The sequence below is a fragment of the Lissotriton helveticus genome, assembly GCF_964261635.1.
Source record: "Lissotriton helveticus chromosome 1_1 unlocalized genomic scaffold, aLisHel1.1 SUPER_1_unloc_11, whole genome shotgun sequence".
Lineage (NCBI taxonomy): Eukaryota > Metazoa > Chordata > Amphibia > Caudata > Salamandridae > Lissotriton > Lissotriton helveticus.
Genome location: NW_027611650.1, coordinates 1,964,446 through 1,987,644, shown reverse-complemented (window position 1 = coordinate 1,987,644; position 23,199 = coordinate 1,964,446). Strand labels below are relative to the sequence as shown.

The following is a 23,199-nucleotide window of genomic DNA, read 5'->3' as shown; positions in this document are numbered from 1 at the left end:
TCCTTTCGTGTTCTTGCTCTTCTCTGATTCTATTCTGGTGATACTGGAGCATCTGAAGCATTTGGGACGGAGTATTAGCTTGCCAGGTACTTTTGACTTTCAAAACTCGATTTTTAACTTGTGGACTTGAACTCTCGACTAGTTTAGTAACAAAAAGATGAGGGTATGACTCACTACTCGTCTTCAAACCACTGTTAATACTAAAACATTTCTCGAATCTAGAATAAAAATCACTAGTATCCTCGTCTGGTTTCTGTTTACAGGCTGAGATTGCATCCCAGTCTTCCTTTTTCGTGGCTAGTAATCTTGGCAAAACTTGTATTAACAGTTCAGGTAATTCTTTACATTTATCTCCTAGACCGGTACCTGGTACACGTGTATTTTCTTCAGCTTCTAGAACTGCCCAATCTATCTTTTTCTCTCCCACCTCCCATTCTTTTTCTTTGAGTTTTTCATATATGCCCGCAGGCAACAGGACTTTTAACATTTTAATTATATCTGGATACGTGTATTCTCCCATACGGAGCATGTCTTTTAATTCACGGTGGAACCCTGCTGCATCTTTATCGTGACAGGGAATTAACTTTTTCATCTCTAAGAGTTCCATCTTTGTAATCGGGGTGTAAACAAATACTCGTTGCATTTCACCACCCTGTGTCCTAACTGGGTGCACTTCTCGTAACGGATGCTGTCTGTCTATGTAAAACGGTTTACTTTCTGGGGGTGAGACGTGAACAAAATACGGATTTAGAAACGTTCTATATTTGTGGCGCTGTTCTAGAATGATACTAATTAAATCGGTACCTAGACCTTTCCATCTATACTGGAGTAACTCGTTCAGAACATCATGTAACGGACCTGGATCAGAATGCTGACCCTCATACAGTGTAATGAGGTGCTGGATCATATACATACCCACCAGTCGTTGCTCGGCTGGGGGCAGTTTCAGAAACATTTGTGCCACTATTTCGTCTGGAAAAGTGGTAGAATCAGTAGCCCATCGGACTGCTGATCGGGCTAGTTCTTGTTCATGCATGGTACTAAGTTCACTATAACCGATTCGTAATTTCAGAATGTGATCGGTAGCTTGAAATACTTGCTCTAGAGAACCTTGTTCTGGTGCTGGAGGAGGAACAGTTTTCTTGTAGTCTAGACGTGAATGTCGGTCGGAAAGTCTAGTTCTACCTACATACGCTATTCTGGAAGGATTCTCGTCGTCTACCTCTTCGGTAGAAGAGTCATTTTCTTTCTCGCTTACTAGTGCTTCTTTGCGTTGTTCGTGTAACCTTATTATTTCCTTACGAATTTTCTTGTACATACTCTCTATACTACTGAGTGTCTTGTGTCTTCCCTCGGCTATATGATCACTCCATTTTGTCAGAACTCTCATTTCGGTCGGATCTTTAGTCGGGTAATCTTGTTCCCTTATTAAACAATTTATTAGAAACTTTAATAGCATGAGCTGAATCTCAGCTTTCCTTAAAGACATAATTTCGCCAATACTTTCTGGGTCTGTTCCTGTACGAATGAAACGATATATTCTGTCTAGATCTTCTTTCATATTTGGTAGGGTGTCCAAATACTCGGTCACCCGTCTTACACGCAATGAATATATAACCATACTATCATCACCTGGGACTGGATCATAACGGCATTCGGTGAGAGCTCGCCTGATATCTGCAACGGATTGATGTTTGGGCGTACGCTGTAACGCACGTTCATGTAACTCGGCTAATATTACACGTTTCTGTGGCGGCGGGGTACCAGGAGGACCTCCCCCCGCGGCCCCTAAACTGGAATCGTCGACTGATACTCTTCGTGCTGGCAGAGTGATCGATGTAGAGGGTACTTGTAATGTAGGCTGGACCGGGGGTACCGTAACAGGTGCTGTAACAGGTGCCCCGGTGACTGGAGGAGCAGGATTTACATTATTTACAGGAGCTGGCGGAACAGGATTTGCATATTCTGGGACTGTGTCGTCCAAATAGGACGAGAGAAAAATATCGGCTGCGGTCGGTTTGTGACGTAGCTTGGTCGGAACTAAGGGTGGCGGAAAATTACTGGATGCCTCCGGGGTTGCTTTTGGCAAGCCCTCGGCAAGAAGAGGGTACATACCCTTAATAAGGGCATTCCTCTGTCCGTCTGACTGTTCGGTTTTAACTCGTTCACCTATTTCGATTAATTCCCTTTCTTGGGCTCTTTCTGAGGATTCTCTACTTAATTCTGACTTTCTGATTTCTTTTTCGGTTCTTTTATGAGATTCTTTGCGCCATAACTCGATGGCATCTTTCTGGGACTGTCTGGCTTTCTTTTTCCATAATGCTTCTTCTACTCGCATGATGCACTCGGCATCCCATGTGCCTGATACAGGCCATCTATATTTCTCTTCTAATTCCTTAGTGTACTCGACCCATAAGTCTAGATATAATATGGCACTTATGCCATGCTTTTGATACATAAAATGACCTGGACTGTCCCTAGGCGGGACAGGAACTGCTTCCTCGAGCAGACCTTTCCTAGTTCTTAACTGACGTAATTTTGAGAACAGAGGCATGACGTAAACTGGGATCTGGACACAATACAATACACAATGAACACAATAATGACTGAGGAAACAACTCATTCATACCACGACATTGAAAACACATTGAAATGACATTTAAAATAACAGTTCGGACAGAAACATTACCTGGAATACTTGAGAACAGGAACACATGAATTTCTCGAGACTAGAACTTACTAGAATTACTAGATGCACTGCTGAAACAGTACGAAACATACCGGTCTCATAAAGAGACACGTCAGGACCCGCATCCACCTAGGTGGACACTTCGTGTTGGATTTGCGTACCCAAACCCACGGACCAGAGACAAATTAATTGACCCTGTCTAGATACTACCCCAGCAACGGTACTCACCGGGCAGCAAGAACGGAAGGCCTCGGACTGGACTGGACTGCTACGACGACGGACTACGAACTTCGGACTTCAGTTACGGGTGGGCCTCCGGATACCTCGGACCTTGGACTCTCGGCTTGGGCTCTGGTCGGGACTCGCCGCGTTCCTCCACCGCCTCATCTGGATGCTGGACCGCAACCTCCGTCTCCTCCGTGGGCCTGAGGGATACTTGAAGCAGAAATATCTGCCACTGCGCAGGATGATTCCGTCACGACTGCAGAGGATCAGGGGGCTTGCGTGGCTTCTCCGGCGCGTGGGGAAAGGGCAAGTCCCTATTCGGGCGCCATTATGTGGTAAATAAATAATTAATTACCGGATCTATTTTTCAGGATATACAATAACAGATAGCTCAATAAATAAGAGTCAAGATTCGAGGTAGCTGGAGTTTGCAGGTTTTAATACAGCATAAAGGACAGCAACAGGACAACCTGCACGGGAATAGGATGGCAGGGCCCGGCAGCTGCCGGGGCAGGATCTGGGATGAGCGCGCTAACTTTTAATAACAGTGCACAATATTTATAGCTAAACAATTGCATTACAGTTAATACAGTAGGCGTAGCAGTGGGCGGAGTTCGTAGCAGTCGCGAAAGATAAGGCATAAAGTAGGTGTAACAAGAGGCGTGTACATAGACATGTGATGTAAACGTAACAGAATATGTCATGAATGGGGCGGAAACATGGAGGGGGCTACCTAAGGAGCCGGGACCTCTGACCTAGTGGTGCGCGCAAGCTGGCAATGACGTGTTACTAGGAGGAACTGGGGGCTATGACTTCTGCGCTAGAAGAGGAGACTATAGTCTGGAGTGTCAGGGCGACATGAACCTAAACACTATCTAGTATCTGATGTTTAGAGAACATGTTGATAGAATCCAAAAGTTATCAGGGCAAAGCATTATTCTACATGTAGTGCGTGTTGAGGAATATTAAATGACCATTAATACAGTATTTCTCTTACATGGAGACGTAAAGGCTAGACCATGACTGAAACTATTGATGCGATTCAGTAGCTTAGGAATGCAGAGAAGGAGGGCTGGACTGATAACTAGAATCATAACATACTCTTGGCAGACTGGCAGGCAGAGCCAGGCCGAGCCGGGCACTGTGAGGCAGGAAGTAAGTGAAGGGTCAGGGATGCAGGTGGGGGCTGTATCGCTCCTCAGCGAGGGTTCAGAAAACAGGAGCTGAATCTGGTGTCCGGGCCCTTTTGAGGCCTAGAAACGGGGACTTTATTCTGAATTAACGTGCACACTGTGAAACGTGGCAACATAGCTTTACATAGGCCTAATACTCGTAGCTTTCACGAGAACTGGAAACTTGACATACTAAAGTTGGACACAACTAGAATTGCGTCTTTAATCGATCATAAGGGAATACATATGCATATTAATCATGCACATATAACATAAGATGGGGAACACGTAGGGACACAGAACATGGCAAAATTTACTTTTCCACATCACGAAGGTCAAGATCTAGCATATAGGCAGAAAATCTGGTAATTACATTTTGTAGGCCAATGGGGGTACGAGCCAATAGGACGACATCATCTGCATATAATAAAGCTCTTATTGGCCATCCGTTTATGCATGGCAAGTCCTGACAATCATTACTTAATTTTGCTCCCATGTTATTAATATAAAGAGTGAACAGGAGGGGTGCCAACACGCACCCCTGCCTCACCCACTTCTTTACCGATAGGGTCCTACTGAGTTCACCACCCCTTCCATAGAGCACCCGGGCCCTAGCATGTAAATAAGACTGTTTTAAAAAGTTAAGAATGAGTTGATCAACCCCCATGGCGTCTAAAATGCTCCATAGCTTCTGATGGTTAACACAGTCAAAGGCTGAACTCAAATCAACAAAGCATAAAAATAAATTCCCCCTTTTAGCCTTTAAATACTTTCCAACCAGTAAGTTCAGGTTTAAGCATTGTGCGGTGGTTCCCACACCTTGGCAGGAAGGCATACTGTAATTCTGAAATGATACAGTTTTCCTCTGCCCATAACTGGAGGCAGTTTAAAACAACACGCCCAGCCACCTTTGCAAAAGAATCTAGTAATGAGATTGGTCTATTGCAGGACGGATCGTCACGATTGCCCTTCTTGTAAATAGGGACCAGTGTCGATTCCGTCCAAGTGGCTGTAAATTCCAGGGTCAAGCAAGCTTTTAAGACCAGGGCTAACAGGGGTCCCCATTGCAGTGGATCTGATTTAAATAAGTCCACTGGTATGCTATTGGAGCCTAGGGCTTTGCCCTCCATACTTTCATTGATGGCCAAGATTACATCCTGGGCATCAAAGTCGATTTCAATAGGAAGATGGTTTGGAGGGATTAAACGTATGGCCGCCTCGTTTTGCGGATCCACCTGATTATTATAAAGGCCAGAAAAATGGGACACCCATTTATCCTCCTCTATTTCGATAATAGGCAGGTTACCCGAGGCAAGGAAAGGGGCATTCACTGCCTTCCAGAAACCTTTTGTTTCTTTCAAGGCTGATGCTCGTTTTAGATCTTGCCATAATTCGGACTTTATGTTTGCCTTGCGTTCCTTAAGAGATATCTTATAGGCTAATCTTGCCCTTTTTATATCTGCTCGATCTTTTATGGGTTTATGTAAGGAGGTTATCAAGGCTGCATGGGTTTGGGAACATTTGGCAACAAACCAACCGCTTCTCTTGTCAGCCCATTTCTTACTTTTTGCCCGTAGTCTGTTTTGTATAGTCTGAATTGTTTTCCCAAAAGAACTAGGAATATCTGTTTTGTTAGTGTTTATGTCGAGATAAGCTGTAAAATCATCTTTGCAGATGGTTAAGAGGTGCGTACAAAGTTCAGATTGGTTGACAGCCGCCCATTTGACTGTCTAACCATTTTGTCTATCAATAGCAACATCTCCTGCCAGGTGTGTTGCCAATGTTTTACTTGTTAATGCTTTGGCAGGGAGTTTTAAAAGGACGCTAATCGGTTAATGATCGCTAAAAGCAACAGGATGTAATTGTGTATTCTGTCCGCATATCTATTTGATACCAGTATATGGTCTATGGCTGAAAACAAGCCACCTCCGTTAAAGGGACTATTAAAAGGAATTAGGGACGAACACACACTATTTGCAAATCCCAAATCCATAGAATATTTTAGCAAATTAAATGAATCTCCAGAAGCAGTGTGCAAGAAATGGGACGCATCATTTGCATCATCTGGATCTACACCACAAACATCTCCCTCGATATATGGGCACGGTCCACAATTAAAATCCCCGCCCCAGATTATACAGTAGTCTTTACCAGAACTTCTTTGGGTCTTGTCCAAATCTCTCTGCAAATGCATCAAGATTTGTCATGTATCCGCAATGGGCATATTATTATAATAATTTGACAAGACTAAATAATACTTTTTATCTAAGTTGATTTTTAACACCTGATAATAGATTTTAGACTTCATGAGGTCTATCTTGTGAGCATTTAACCTGTAAGACACATAGATGCAAAGGCCGCCCTTATTCCTTCCCTTACTTGATGGCAGCGCTGAACTGGAAAATGTCTTAAAACCATTAATATGTAAGATGTTATCAGACCAAGTTTCTTAAATACTTTTAATGTCAAAATTATGGATGAATTCCAGCCAGGCAGCATTAGACAGTTTAGCCTATAGACCTGCCACATTCCAGAACAGGATCTCTATTTCTTTCATTCTAGGTCCAGACTGTGATATACAATCAGTGGGGGCAGGGACTACGTTGGGGCCACCAGAGCTATTTGGTGTTTCACTATAAGAAATGCTGGCCTTCGACTGAGTTATTTCACTCAGAGTATTACAGTTGTTACAATGATTAGCGGCGTTTCTTGCCCTAATGTCGGGTTGTTCAGTATTTAAAAGTAAAGCTGTACATTGCGAGATTGTTCTTATTGATTGACATTGTACCCTATTGCTATTAATGTTACTGAGTCAATCGTTATCATCCAGGGAAGAAAGGGCCTCAAATCTATCAGTCAAAGGTATGCTAAATTGAGTGTGGTGAATGTTATTCATGAAATGGGCTGGGAGTTGCATCTCCTGTCCTGCGTGTCGGAGGTAGTTAGTGGGGGGATACAAGTAACCCAACGGGAGTACATTTATTCCATGATTGGTCACATAGAGGGAACCCTGTAGGCTCAAAATTTCTTGTGTTAAACTTGGTGTTCTAAAAGTGAGGACTATGCAATCACCCGGGAGCCTCTTATCACATTTCCCCACCCACCCCACTCTCCTTGCCATTTTAAGTTCGCTAAATAGGGCATCAGTTAAGCCAATTTTAAACCAGAGCGTGCAAAGAGACTTATTATGTAAAGTCTCCCAGGATTCAATTGATTTGGACGTGGATTGTGGTACATTTGCCAATATTATTGTATATGGTGTGGCTTCTGGAGGTAGATTCAAGGTCAGGCCTTCTTCATTTACCCTGCCCCTTACCCTATATGTGATCTCCGGGTTGGGCAGTCTTTGGTTAATAACGGGTGCTATATCAGATGGCGCTTTATTATAATCTAAATTAAAATGACTCATATGTCCAACACCCCTCCCAGATTGCACGGCTGGTTGTGAGATGTCCGCCATATGGGGGTTGGCTATATTTCCACCATTTGATGTGCTCCCTAGACACCCTAAGCAACTGGGCGGTATGTTATTTGTGCCTACACCCTGTATTTTTCTCAAAAGTTCCTCGATCGCCAGGGTCATTGCCAGCAGTTTCTCTGATGTGGCCGAGGCCGATAGTGAAAGTTGATGGTATGGGGCATTGCCAGAGCTCTGCCCCTCACTGGGCACCAAAGAGATCACGGAAATGGAACAAGACTCCAGGCACCCAGACAAATCAATCAATGTACCTTCCAGAAGCTTTAAACGGCCGCCCAATGAAGCAACATTTTTGTCTCTAGATTCCCTGATCCGACCAAGGGCAGTGTCCAATACTGTCATATTAATGGCATTAATGGCTGTGCCGTCCTCCTTGGGCAGAATTGCGTAGACAATGAAACATCCATGGTCTGAGTACTTACAGAGCAACTCTTTACCGCTGTATTGGTCTGGGAGTCACACTCGGATTCCTTTTGAAGTTTTTGTTTTGATGGACCCTTACCCTTCTTACGGTTCACGGATGCCTTTGCCCTCGGCTTAGCCTTTGTGCCCCCAATAGAAGAATTGGAAGTCCGGGTTCTAGAGGCTATGCTTGGCCCGTTAGAGATATCCATTTGTAGTGCTGGCGGCTCATCATGTACAAGGGCCAACAAATCCGAGACCACTGGTACAGTCCCCAAGTTATGAGGTGATGAGCAGGATTGGGTTAAGTTTTGGGAGATACCTGCTGGATTATGTAATCCTAATGAGGTTCGCCTTGAATGAGATAGGGGGTCTAGAGACAGCCGCCTCCCTGTTAGTTCTATCTCATGGCATAGTAATGATTCTTCCCTCGTTATAAATGCGTCAGATAATCACTCCACCACGACGTTAAGTACCAATCCCGCTTCACACGAATCAACAGAAAGTTATAATTAAAATCTGTACCTGAAGGTCGTTATAGAGGTGGTATAATGTAGGGCCACTTGTTGAGGGGGGGCCGAGCCCAGCCTCCTCCGGGCTTCGACGGGCTTCGACGGGCCCGCCCTTGGCCCACGCGCGTCCCGCGCTGTTGGATCCCCCCAGAGAGTTTTATGGACCCGGTGGCTGGCTGGCGCTGCTCCTCACGCGAGATCGCACTGCCCTGTGGGAGATGGAGTCCAGGCAGTCCGCGGTCCGTGTTCAGGAGCAGAGAAGAAATAATACGGAGTCCTGTGGTGGTGCCACAATATCCCAACAAGGGCCCAGGCAGCAGCACAAATAGCAGAGCAGCAATGCGGGCACGTAAGGGCATGATCATATCAGTAAGAGCCCCAAAAGGAAGTCTATTTTTATATTGACCCTAGGTGTGGACTGTAGAGGCTGCAAGAAGGGCACCTCTGCCCAGAAGAGGACCTTATGTCATTGCATCATCTTGTGCCTCACAAAGGAACTGATTGAGAGAATCTGCGCTCAGTCCCCAAGAGCAGAGTCCTCTGCATCAGCACTTGTCAGGGGTGTTCCTGTGGCTGAGATTTACTGTGCGGTAACATGGGCTTCCCTCCTCCACACCTTCACTAAGCGTTATTGCATGGATTCAGAGGAGATCAGGGATAGCCACTTCAGACGTTCAGTGCTTCAGGGTCTTTAACAGCGTTATTTTCCATCGTAATGACTCTTGGTGTGGTTCCAGAATCATGAAAGTCTTCCATAACTGTGGTGATTCACAAGAAAGGGGGGAAGGGGCCTGTATCGAAGGCTATCCGGGGGCTTGAGTTTCCGAGGTACCCAGGTGGCAAGTGAACAACAACGGCTGAGAGATACTTCCGCTGCCCCTGTGGTACTTTCGGTTTCGCTCTTGGTCATTGTTGGCGCCGACTCGCTGCTGATCGACACTGCTGCCCTGGTCTAGTCGTCAATCCCACACTGGCCGTTGATCCTCGACCTCTCGACTCTGCAGGCCTGCCACGGAGGGAATCATTCTGACCAGATCCCAAAGGTCCCGCCGGAGCTCGTTGCCCATCATGGCGGGCAGGGCGGATGCCGAGAAGCGCAACACCAGAGGCCCGAACCGAGGAGGGGTTGCCCACTCTCAGACCATAGATCGCTTTACTCGCCCGAAGGGATCCCCAGGCCGAGCAAGCAAGATCCCTGAGGAGACCGGTGACGGTCCTCCCGCGACTGAGGATCCGACTTTACAGGATGTTATGGGCGCCATTGCCAGTGTCCGGACTGCTATGGGCCAGCAGTATGAAACTTTAGCTACTAAGTTAGACATGGTGGCAATCGAGGTCAACCTTATCAGGACGGACTTGGGGAAAACCAATGAGCGGGTCAAATCCCTGGACATCAAGACCGCAAGCCTGACTTCGGTCGTCTCGGATCTCCAAGCCGAGGTCCGCAATCTTCGAACGGCCGGAGACTTGTTTGCCCGTCGGCTGGATGATTTCGAGAGCCGGGCCAGGCGCAACAACATTCGCATCGTAGGTGTTCCGGAGAACTCCACAGACGTGCCTGCGGATCTTCTGGTGGAAGACCTAGTTCGGAACCATTTGGCACCAAAGGGTCTTAGTAATCTTTTTGCGGTGGAACGTGCTCATAGAATTCCAGGTGGGAAGCCCAAGCTTGGAGCCGCTCCGAGGCCTATAATAGCCAGGATTTTTAATTTCCGAGACAGAGACGCTATCCTGCAGGCCTCGCGTGCCAATGGTCCCACTAAGTTTGAGAATGTGTCGATCAGTTTTTACCCGGACTTTACACAGGTGGTAAAGAAGCAACGTATGGGCTTTACGGGGGTGAAAAGACATCTCAGGGACATGGGATTGAAGTACGCCATGCTTTTTCCGGCCCGCCTGAGGATTGAACATAACAAACGTACATTCTTTTTCGACCGCCCTGAAGTGGCCAGTGACTGGTTGGACACTTTGACGACGCACCGTGCCAGCCCGGAGAGTTCGAGGGGCGCCGAGGGCGGCTTGGAAGAACAGGAGTAGTGAGTCTGCGCCGGCGAGCCAGTTTATGGACGCTCTGCAGTGGCTCTGTGATAGCTATGTTTGTATGGTGGGGGGGATTTGGGACTCTTCCTCCTCAGGGGACTTCTTTCTCTCTCTTCTTGTAGGTTAGTTAAATGGAGCGACAGGCACACTGCAAGTTGGGGTGGCTTTTTGGTCTACCGCAGGGGTGCACAGTGGGGGGATGTGTGTTGAGGGGTTCTTGGGGGGTGGTGGAGGGGTCTTTTCTTGTTTGTTTGTTTCGAGGCTACGATTTGGTCGGTATTTTATCCTATGTGCCTGTTTCGTGGCGGGGGGGGACTGTTTGTTCATTTCTGGGATGGGGGGTAGGGGGCTGAGGGTGCTGAGCTGGAACGTTAATGGTCTCGGGGATAGGATAAAACGGGGGATAGTTTTGCAGTATTTGAAGCGACACTCCCCGGATATCGTTTTACTCCAGGAGACTCATCTCGTAGGAAATACGTGCCATGCGTTGAATAGACGGGGCTACCGTTTGGTGGCCCACTCTGGCTTTACTACTGGGTCGAGGGCGCGGGCATCCTGGTTAGAAACTCCCTCCCCCTCGAAATAGATTACATGGTTTTGGATGATAGGGGCCGCTATGCCGCTGTTGTGGGCCGTTGGGAGGGGAAGACGATCTCCATTTTGTCTGTGTATGTTCCCCCTGGTCTAGAATCCACCACGTTTTCTGATTTGGGCGGGGTGGTCCTGGGGCTCCCCGATGGTCTGTTGGTAGTGGGTGGCGATTTTAATTCAGTTGTCAGTGGGGAAGAGGATCGTAGCCCTCGCAGAACCCTCCCCACGTCGCAGCTATGGCTGGGGAATTTTTTGTACACGTTGGGTTTAGCGGATTGTTGGAGGCAGCTGCACCCTGGACAGCTCCAGTATAACTTCTATTTGGGAGCGCATGGTAGTCTCTTGAGACTCGATTACATACTTGTACCAGCGGCACAGATGGTCTCTGTGAGGGAAATTAGGCATTTGGCTAGAGGGATCTCAGACCACTCCCCACTCTGGCTCACTGTTGACGTGCGGCTAGAGTCCGGGGGTTGGGTCGCTCCAATTAATCCATGGCATCTTCGCAACCCCAACATTGGTACGGAAGTGGTTAAGTGTATGGATCTCTACTGTGCCGAAAATGTAGGGCCGGTGTCCTCCCCTGTTTCTTTATGGGAGGCATACAAAACTGTGGTCCGGGGTCAGACTCTATCTTTGATTGCCAGCGAGAGGAAGCGCAGAACTATGGAAGTGGTGGGCCTGGAAAATGACATCACTGAGTTGGAGGAACGGATGGGGTCTGGGACTACGCCTGAGGACTTGAACTCCTTGGCACTTAAACAGTCTGAATACAGAGCTCTGGTGACTGATGCGGCTAGGGCAATGAATCGTGAGCAGCAAGGTCGTCTGTATGATGTGGGTGACAAGGCGGGAAAATTGATTGCTTGGCTGGACAAGAGGTATAGATTGAGTCGGGTGGTGCCTGTTATTGAGAGAGTGGATGGCGCGCGAGTGGTGGACCCGGTCGAGATAGTGGAGGTCTTTGCCCAGCACTTTCAGAAGGTTTACGCGCCGGTCACTGGCAGACAGGAGGAGGACTCGCACTTGTTGCTCCGCGATATAGCGTTGCCTAGTCTGTCGGACTCAGACAAGGAGCTTATGGAAGCGGATGTTTCCACCGATGAAGTAGCGCTCGCTATCCGTTCGCTTCGTTCGGGCAAGGCTTCGGGCCCGAACGGCATACCGGTCGAGCTGTATAAGCTGAGCCCTGACAAAATGGCGCCGTATCTTCGCCGGATGTTCTTGGCATCGCGAGATCTCGGGCTCCTTCCCCGGGACCAGAGACTGGCATCCATTGTGGTCATCCACAAGGATGGCAAGCCTCGTGAACTCTGTTCGTCATATCGGCCGATCTCGCTTTTGAATGTGGAGCCCAAGATCCTTGCGAAGCTCTTGGCGAGCCGGCTGATTACAGTGATCGGCGATTTGGTACACCCGGATCAGTCTGGTTTTATTCCCCACCGCAATACCGCGCTCAATCTTCGACGTCTTCATGGTGTCTTGGCAAGGGCGGGGTCTCTTGAGGAGTCGGCCATCTTGCTCTCACTTGACGCCTCGGTGGCCTTCGACACGGTGGAATGGCCATATCTGTGGGCTGCCCTTGCCAAGTTTGGCTTTGGCCCTAAGTTCATTGGGTGGGTTAGACTTTTATATGAGCAACCGCTGGCTCAGGTGGTGGTCAACGGAAGGGCCTCGGAACCTTTTGTTCTTGGGCGCGGCACGGGGCAGGGCTGCCCTTTGTTGCCTCTCCTTTTTGCACTTGCTCTTGAACCCCTTGCCGCGTGGCTCCGTTGGGAGCCCTCGCTCAAGGGCATACGGTGGTCCCCCGCCTTCGAGGATCGTGTGTCGCTTTATGCCGATGATATATTGTTGTATCTCACTTCTCCCCATAAGTCGTTGGGTGTTCTGTTTGACGTCCTGAGTTCTTTCGGGAGGAACTCTGGTTTGGTTATCAATTGGGCTAAGTCCTGCATTTACCCACTTAGGGGTGGACAACCTCTCTGCCCCGCATTTGCCCTATACCTGTTTCCGAAGTTGGCTTCAAGTACTTGGGGATCTACATTTCGATGGACCCCACGGTGCACTATGAGCGGAATTTACTACCTCCGCTTGTCCGGCTTAGGTTGGATGTTGCGGCGTGGTGTGGATTGCCTCTGTCCCCTTTGGGAAGAGCGGCCTTGTTTAAAATGATGTCTCTTCCCCGGTTCCTGTACGCCATTCAGAATACGCTCAATCTAGTTCCGGCCAGCTATTTCCGTGAAATTGAGGGCCTCCAGAGGAAGTTGGTTTGGGGCGGGCGGCCCCGCATAGCATTGGCAAAATTGACTTCGCCGTGGTATGACGGTGGTATAGCTTTGCCTGATGTCAAACGTTATTACTGGGCATCTCAGTTGAGTGCCATCAATAACGCCATGTATGGTCCTGTCCCGAATCCCGCCTATGAGATGGACAGGTGGCAACTGCCGGGGGGTGATTACAATAGAGCGCTCTATTCCAGAACCGCCAGGAGGAATCTGACGGGCCCCACTGCTGTGGCGGTACGGGTATGGGGCAGTGCAACATCGGCCACGGGCTGGATGGATAAACTGACTAGGGCAACTCCCCTGTTTGCTGCTGAGAGATTGAGTGGTCTGTGGTCATCGAAGGGATTCGATAGTTGGGACCTTATTGGTATCAGCAAAGTGGGCGATCTTTGGGCCACCAGCAGAGTCAAAACTTTCGACGAACTGAAACGGGAGTATAAGTTGAGTGACAGGGAATATTTTCGAAATCTTCAGGTCCGCCACGCACTCGATTCGGTCTTCCCTGTTGGGACTACGATTCCTGAGTCTTCACCCCTGGAGGATAGAGTGCTGGATGGGCATGTCCCTGACAGCACTATCTCTCTTATATATAAAAAACTTATTAATGCCCGTTCGGACCTCCTTATACAGCTAAGAGATGCGTGGATTGGTGATGGTCTGGAGTTGGACGACGAGGACTGGCAAGCTGCAATATCCTCCCCTAAAGAAGTTGCGATTCCGGCGTGTCTCCGACTGGTGCAGCTGAAGATTCTGCATCGTGTCTATGTCACGGGTCCACGGTTGGTGCATATGGGTTATTCTGTGGATGGGTCATGTCGGCGTGGCTGTGGTATGCTTGCTACCTTCCTCCACATTATATGGGAATGCCCGGAGGTAGTGGTTTTCTGGAATCGAGTGCATGCGGTCAAGGGTGAAGTGACGGGTGTTGAGCTGCTCCCTGAGGCCAGACGCTGTTTGTTGAATGTATGGAAACAGAATGACTTTACGGTTGCTCAGACTCAGTGGGTCACGCTGGGTAACATGATTGCGAAGAGAGATATTGCTCAATTGTGGGGATCTCATAGGGCACCGTCGGTCTCGACCTGTGAGGAGAACATGGACTGGTGCATGTTTAGAGAAAAAATCGTGTACATATCTCGTGGTAGGCCCAAGAAGTGGGGCAAGATATGGGGTCAATGGAATTCATATCGAGGAGAGATCTGTGCTCCTCCCCTCGCTGAGCCCCCTGACATTCCACGATCTCCTTGACTGTACGTTCTGGTACTTTGATTTCCTGTTATATGTGATGCACTGCTCACTCTCGGTCCCCACTCCCCCCTCCCGTGATTTCTTGATGCCTGCTACTCATTTGTCTCCCCCTACCGTACGTAACAGTCCTTATATTGCTTGGTTTTGCCTCGACTCTTTTTCATGTTTTTCTTTGTGTTGTTTATACATTGTAAAAAATGGAAACCTTTATTTATCCTCTCTTGCCATGGGCTCCGGATAACATCGTGCTTCTACGCTGCCGGACCCTCGGGCTGTCGGCTGATGAGCTGTGTATAGAGTTGATATTGTTATTGCATGTAACTGACCGGCCTGTGTGGTTGTAGGTCTGTAACTGTACTCTTTTTTACGAAATAAAGGTTTAAAAAAAAAAACAAAAAAAGGGGGGGAGAGATGACCCCCCAGCTATCGGCTAATTTCCCAATTAGGCAACATCTGGAAAATCTTTGGGAAACCCTTACAGTCACGTCTCGAGACCTGGACAGAGGAGGACAATATTGCCTCTAACTCTCAGGCTGGATCCTGAAAAGGCTAAAGTAGAATCGACCAGGCTCTGAGGTTGCACATGATCTGTATGAAGTTTGTGTCCCTGGAAACTACCCGCTCTACTTGGTCTTAAGAGACCTAAAAACAGCATTCGATTCTGTCGCCGCTCCGTCCTTCTGAGTCTTCTGGAGGAAGGAGGTTCCCAAGCAACTTTTAACTATCCGAAAGGATCTGCCGCGGCAATCATTCCAGAGTAAGATTTGGTGTAAAAGAAGAATGCACAGAGAAGTTTGAAATAAACATTGGCGTTGGGCAGGGTTGCGTACTTGCCCCAGCTTTATTCAACATTCACATCAGTGGAACTGAATTCTCTCGGGAATCTTCGTCTTGATGTTCCGATATTGGAGAAGGAAAATATTCCAATCCCGCTGGTTGCAGATGATGCAGTAATATTAGCGCGTACTGAAAAATCAATGCATCAACTTTTGGAAGGCTTTGAGCTATTCTGTAAGGTACGGAAGTTAATAATCAATAAAGAGAAAAATATATGATAATTATTCATAAATCAAAGGTATTGTTGACATTCAGGATTAATGGTAAACCAACTAAGCGACTTAAAACATGACTACCACTGCATACGAATGGATGACCATTTATATTGGAAAGCTCATGTGGCGAAGGCGGAAACAAAATTGACGCCACTATTCTACATTTTGCTAACTCAAGCAGCAAGCGACCAATAAAACTAGCATTGATGCATTCAAGACAAATGCACGTATGGCCTGCGCTTATGGTGCTGAACTGTGGGATTTTACGAAAGTTCAGGCTCTTCTTAAACTGGGAAACATCTTCTTGTTACGTGTACTAAACCTGGGTCTGGGAACCCCACTGACAGTATTAAGAGCTGAGCTGGGGTTCACTGGAGGATCTCACCCAATAAGATATTGGATGCGAGTGTGGTCAAATCTATTGTTTGCATCATATAGTATGGTTCCGCAGGAACTGCGACGATGCAGGATTACAATAATTTACTCCGGTTCAAGCACGCTGAGAACATTCTAACATACACTAGTTGAGTAGAGAAATAGAACTGATGAATAAGGCAACACTAGAATTGGTTAAAAGGAGATATTGTGCATTCATGTGGAGCACACAAGAAGCAAGGAAAGGCATCCTTCCGACTAATTACCAGAAAGTAAAATGTGAACCGCGCCTGGAGCATTCCATGGACTTGCTGTTCCCTGCTGAGAAAACGGCTTTATATCTCATGTTCAGATTAGGAAGTCTTCAGGTGCGGACCTTAACTAAATCATGGGTAAAGCCCCTGGAGGCGGAGCTGACACATGTCCCCGTACATAAGGGGGCCCTGAGTCATTTATGCATTTGATGCTGCTGTGTGATATGTCGCATAAAATCCGTAGGTACTACCTACGTCCACTTTTTCTAACACGTACTCTGAGATGCTGCAGTGCAGCACTTTTCTTATGTTATAGAACTGATCGTATGGAGATTTGCCAGGCAGTTGCTTCGTATATGCAGACCTACTACAAACAGTAGCGAAGGAAGTGGGTGCAAACCATAAACCAACTGTAGTGATGGTTTTATAATTTTCCGTTTATCTCTGGGGGCTTTGCTCGTCCTTTGACATATTTGCCCTCATAAACTGGGGCGTAGCTCGACTCCAACAGGAAAGGCACTGGAGAACCTTATGGACTGGACAGAGCATCGAGAGGTATTGTTGCACATTTCTACTTGTACCTGCACTTTATAAAATGCTCGCTTAGATGTTGGCCGTCTATTGGCCCATATCTGAGGGTTTAATTTCCACCCGGCTGTCAACAAAGCAAACTATTTGGACAATCCTTGTTTTTTTAACACACTAGGTAACGTCTGCGCAGCAGGCTTGTGCTCTTCTTTTATTTCTGATGTTCATAAGACAGCTGTCAGGCTTGCTAGGGGTTTACTTGCTCTGAGTAGGCAACAAGCAGACGGAGACGCCGGTGTCTGCACCTATGTACGTGCTTGTTAGCTGGTACGCTTTGTAAGATCTAATGACCGCTCTATCTAATTGATTGGTTTTAAAAGTGATGTACATCATCTATTTGCACTAGCATTTTACGTCAGATCATGGATTATGCGCAAAGTGTAGTATTTGTATGAACTGTGCTTAAGTCGTTTTAAATCGACAAGAATTGTGATTGTTTTATTATCTGCTGTAAATAATGCTGACAATAAACCTTTGCTATCAAGTACCACACCTGCAGGAATGCTCAGTGGGTTGTGCGAAGCTAGATTTAACATGGTCGTTTGTGGAAGTGTGTCCCTCCAGAAATCAGAGTAGATCATACAGTGGGGGTCAAGAAAGGTTTATCAGCACGGCACAAGTCGGGGGTAGCCACAGTTTGAAGGGGTCCCCCACTATTATCTAGAAACTTGACTCAGTTCCATCCAGCTCCTTAGCCTGCGACTGTTTGTTTGTGTGAGTGGCGCAATAGAGGAACAGAGAACTTGACAAAATTAGCCCTTCTTTGCTTAATACACAGTAAATGTGAACCACTTTGGGGCTTAGGGGCTGGATAAAGAATAACATCAGGAAACAAACGCAAATTAAAAGCACATTTTATTTATTTGCTGAAAATTGTTTAAAAATGTAATTTCAAAGTTCCACATATCTGTTTAAAAATATTTACACTTTCAGTCATTTCCGAGTTTAGTTACAAACTAAAAGTGGGAAAAACATATGATGTATAAAAACTGAAACCAAAAACGTATTTTTACATTATTTTATGTTTCTTGTTTTTTGTTTTTAAAACAGGCCGTCAACCTTTCACATAAAAATTATTATAAGGACCTGACATCACTTCTTGTGATGTCACTACATGTGACGTCACTGGAATTTGCATATGATAATGGGCTCCATACTATTTTCCTTACTTGTGCCCTGTTTATTGGCATGACATGGGTCTATAGGTATTAAAAATAAACATATAAATTCACAGGTGTTCAGCCCGTTTCTCTGGTGATGTCACTCATTGACATGTATTCCGCTGCTTCTTCTATTTTTAGGTGAGTACATATAACGTGCCGTTCCCCCTCCTTCCATTTCTCTCTATTTCTCGCCCCTTTCTTTGTCTCTCTCGCTCTCTTTATCTCTCACCCTCTCTATCTCCCACACACTCCTGTTAGCGTTAGCTTCATGAATGTCACTGCCACTTCTGGCATTCATACGACAAATCCTTTAGAACGTTGGACCACAGGGGACAATCAAGTGTGGGAGACGAGTTGCTGGGAGTGCAACTGATTGTCCTGGCACATTTATGCTTTTCATGTGGGATTTCGCTATTTCACCACATTCTTCAAACAGAGTCGGCTGCTTACAATGGCTCAATTCTGGTAAAAAGAAAGAGTTTGGCAAGTCACAAACTGAATAGGGAGAGCCATGTCGGAGAGGAGCCACGGGTCACACTTAGTTATAAGGCCCGAGGCACGAGCTGATCCAGCAACCGATAACAGTGTGTAAAAGATGCAGCAAACATTACTTAAAAACAAGGTATGTGCTCTTTTATATCTAAAAACAGGTTATTTCTTGAACACCTGTGCTTCGTTTTAGTTCATTACATATACTGCAGTGGCATTTGTTAATAGCAATACATACATTTTACCAATGAAGCTTCCATCTCCAGAGCCCTGACAACGTGTTCACTCTGGGTGTGTTTGGTTTATAGGTTTTATCACTAAGCCGACAAGTTAGATGAAAATATCGTTGCTAGTCCCAGTATTGTTCAGTGTTGCTTTTAAAGGAAGTGTGATCAGGTGCAATTGAATGTTTTTCTTTGTATCTCTTCTTCACCAAATAAAAATCAACAATTTTTCTTTTCTTTTAGTCCACATTGTGCTAGCCTCCCACTGTGTATCCTGGTACATCATGCTGCTTTGCTATGTGTACGGAAGTGAACAATCACTGGAAACAAACACTTTTATAACTCTGCAAATACTGTTATCTGTTTTCCTTTTTTACTGCTAGTCCGGTCTTCTATCATCTGGCATTTCAATGTCCCACATAATTTGAATTTAATTTTTTTCCGTAATTCATTCCTCTCACAATAACTGCACTGTTCTGCTCTTGTCTTTGTCTCTAAGGGGTCAATATTATTTTTGATGTTCTTAAGTTCTTTCCAGAGTCTCTGTGTTCGCTGATGTGTTTGGAGGTTTGATAAGTTACTAAAGCTTTTCCTACATTCACTGCCGTTGAATAGTTTTTCCCAAGTGTGTTTTTGCTGATGACTTTGAAGGTGTGATAACTGACTAAAGCACTTTGCACATTCACAGCACTTGAATGGTTTTTCTCCTGTGTGTGTTCGCTGATGAATCCTTAATGGTGAAGAGCCGCGAAAAGTACTGTCACATTCATTACAATGTTAGGGTTTTTCCAGTGTGTGTTCGCTGATGATTTTCTAACACTGATAATTGACTAAAGCTCTTTAGACATTAATTACACTTGAATGGTTTTTCTCCTGCGTGAGTTAGCTGATGATACCTTAATGCTGAAGAGCTGCGAAAACTACTGTCACATTCACTACAATGATAGGGTTTTTCCCCTGTGTGTGTTCGCTGATGATACCTTAATGCTGTAGAGCTGCGAAAACTACTGTCACATTCACTACAATGATAGGGTTTTTCCCCTGTGTGTGTTCGCTGATGACTTTGTAGATGTGACAATCGGCTAAAGCTCTTTGCACATTCACTGCACTTTAATGTTTCTTTTCCTGTGTGTGTTCGCTGATGATACCTTAGTGCTGAAGAGCCATGAAAACTACTGTCACATTCACTACAATGATAGGGTTTCTCCCCTGTGTGTGTTCGCTGATGTGTTTGAAGGTTTGATAAGAGACTAAAACGCTTCCCACATTCACTGCAGTTGAAAGGTTTTTCCCCTGTGTGTTCGCTGATGTCTTTGTAGGTCTGATAATTGACTAAAGCTCTTGACACATTCATTGCACTTGAATGGTTTTTCTCCTGTGTGAGTTTGCTGGTGACGCCTTAATCCTGAAGAGCCGCAAAAACTACTGTCACATTCACTACAATGATAGGGTTTTTCCCCTGTGTGTGTTCGCTGATGTGTTTGGAGGTGGTATAAGTGATTAAAGCTCTTCCCACATTCACTGCACTTAAATGGCTTTTCCCCTGTGTGTGTTCGCTGATGTCTTTGTAGGTCTGATAATCGACTAAAGCTCTTCCCACATTCATTGCACTTGAATGGTTTTTCTCCTGTGTGAGTTCGCTCATGATACCTTAATGCTGAAGAGCTGCGATAACTACTGTCACATTCACTACAATGATAGGGTTTTTCTCCTGTGTGTGTTCGCTGATGACTTTTTAGGTCTGATAACCGACCAAAGCACTTTGCACATTCACTGCAATTGAATGGTTTTTCCCCTGTGTGTGTTCGTTGATGTCTTTGTAGCACTGATAATTGACTAAAGCTCTTGACACATTCATTGCACTTGAATGGTTTTTCTCCTGTGTGAGTTCGCTCATGATACCTTAATGCTGAAGAGCTGCGATAACTACTGTCACATTCACTACAATGATAGGGTTTTTCCCCCGTGTGTGTTCGCTGATGACTTTGTAGCACTGATAATTGACTAAAGCACTTTGCACATTCATTGCACTTGAATGGTTTTTCCCCTGTGTGTGTTCGCTGATGTCTTTGTAGTACTGATAATTGACTAAAGCTCTTGACACATTCATTGCACTTGAATGGTTTGTCTCCTGTGTGAGTTCGCTGGAGCCGCAAAAACTACTGTCACATTCACTACAATGATAGGGGTTTTCCCCTGTGTGTGTTCGCTGATGACTTATTAGGTCTGATAACCGACCAAAGCACTTTGCACATTCACTGCAATTTAATGTTTTTTCTCCTGTGTGAGTTCGCTGATGATACCTTAATGCTGAAGAGCTGTGAAAACTACTGTCACATTCACTACAATGAAAGGGTTTTTCCCCTGTGTGTGTTCGCTGATGTCTTTGTAGCACTAATAATCGACTAAAGCTCTTGACACATTCATTGCACTTGAATGGTTTTTCCCCTGTGTGTGTTCGCTGATGTCTTTGTAGTACTGATAATTTATTAAAGCTCTTTAGACATTCACTGCACTTGAATGTTTTTTCTCCTGTGTGAGTTCGCTGATGATACCTTAATGCTGAAGAGCTGTGAAAACTACTGTCACATTCACTACAATGAAAGGGTTTTTCCCCTGTGTGTGTTCGCTGATGTCTTTGTAGCACTGATAATTGACTAAAGCACTTTGCACATTCACTGCACTTGAATGGTTTTTCCCCTGTGTGTGTTCGCTGATGTGTTTGTAGATTTTCTAATCGATTACAGCTCTTCCCACATTCACTGCACTGGTATGGTTTTTCCTCCGAGTGTGTTCGCTGATGTCTTTGTAGGTGATGTAACTGACTAAAGCTCTTGCCACATTCACTGCATTTAAATGGCTTTTCTCCTGTGTGTGTTCGCAGATGAATTTGTAGGTGTGATGACTTACTGAAGCACTTTGCACATTCACTGCACTTGAATTTTTTTTCTCCTATGTGGTTAGACAGATGGCTTTGTAGGTGTGACGAGAAAGTAAAACACTTTGCATATTCACTGCACTTGAATGGTTTTTCCCTTGTGTGTGTTTGTTGATGTCTTCGTAGGTTTGATAATCGACTAAAGCTCTTCCCACATTCACTGCATTTGAATGGTTTTTCTCCTGTGTGTGTTTGATTATGTCTTTGAAGGTGTGATAACTGACTAAAGCACTTTACACATTTACTGCACTTGAATGGTTTTTGTCCTGTGTACGTGTGCTGATGAAGCTTGAGTAGTGATGACAAACTAAAGCTCTTGCTGTATGTGTATGATTCTTCTTTCTTGGTTAGTGTCTGTGGGTCGGGTATATAATGGTCTATATCCCTTGACTGTAGTTCCTGATGGGCCAACATGGCTGATAAAGCACTTGTGATTTCTCACACACTTTAAATGTGTGCAGTATTTTGCACGTTTGATTTCTGTTTTAACAATAAAATACAATAGCCACCAAATATTTGCCACACTCCTAATACGTAGAATGTGTCTTTGTAGGGGATTGTGCCTTTAGATTGGATTATGGCTGTGGACGCTTGCAGGTAAAGATGTATCTTCCTTCTGGCTGGTGCAAATTGGGACAGTCTGTTGTATTGTAGATAGAAGAGCTCCTCTTTCCTTTACCCGTCAGTTGTCTGGCTCCGCTCTGTTGTGCTTTTCGCTTGTTACTGTGGTTTGGCCAGAAAGAGTTTACAATTCACCTAGAGCACGGAATGATGGCTTGTCTTCATTTTAGAAAATAGAGCACTGTGGTAATCACATCATACCGATACATTGATCAAAGTTAGTATTTGACACTTGTTTATTCAGGAGGTGGTTTGTTATTGTTGTTGCCTTAATTTTCCTAAGGTCATTTCTTCGTCTTGTGGCGTGGAGGTGCATAGCTCAGACTCTTACAATCACTGAACTGCCCTTGATGCTTCATCCGGGATCTGTCAGTTTGTGTGCAGGTTCCTCTGTCGCCGACTGCGCTGATGTTTTCCTGAATACTGTAGCTCAATATTTCTGCTATTATTGAAGATTTACAGCATTCGCGTTATTATTGATGGTCAATTCATACATTCAAGGCTTGTTATCTGTAGGATGTAAAGATATTTAAAATTACTAAATTGAAACAAAATAGAATGAGAAATCACAATATTTATCTGGTTGTAAAAGACATTTCAGGGGAGATTTACCAAATCTCCACGCAATGTGGCGCAGGCCTCCCCCTGCGAGGCTGCACTGCATGACAGGGAGGGAGCAGGAGAGCACCATATTTTCAAAATTATGGCTCTCTCCTTCCCTTTCCCTTGCGCCGGCACTGATTACAGCAGCCCTGCGCCATGCACACACCTTAGCACCAGAGCGCTAGCGTGTGTGTGTGAGCCCAGCATAGGTCTTCTACAGGAAGGACACCCTTCCTGTACAAAATACTAT

The 23,199-nt window shown here is 45.7% G+C and overlaps 1 protein-coding gene across 1 annotated transcript in view; it reads right to left on the bottom strand.

The window, feature by feature from the left end:
* LOC144805471 (uncharacterized) overlaps positions 1-22,830 on the bottom strand; it is a 141,427-nt gene extending 118,597 nt beyond the window's left edge. The window contains 2 exon segments of the mRNA XM_078672018.1: positions 20,134-20,918; positions 20,951-22,830. Coding sequence (XP_078528144.1) covers positions 20,134-20,918; positions 20,951-22,139 — 1,974 coding nt within the window. The 5' untranslated portion in view covers positions 22,140-22,830.
* Positions 22,831-23,199: the final 369 nt, after the last annotated feature.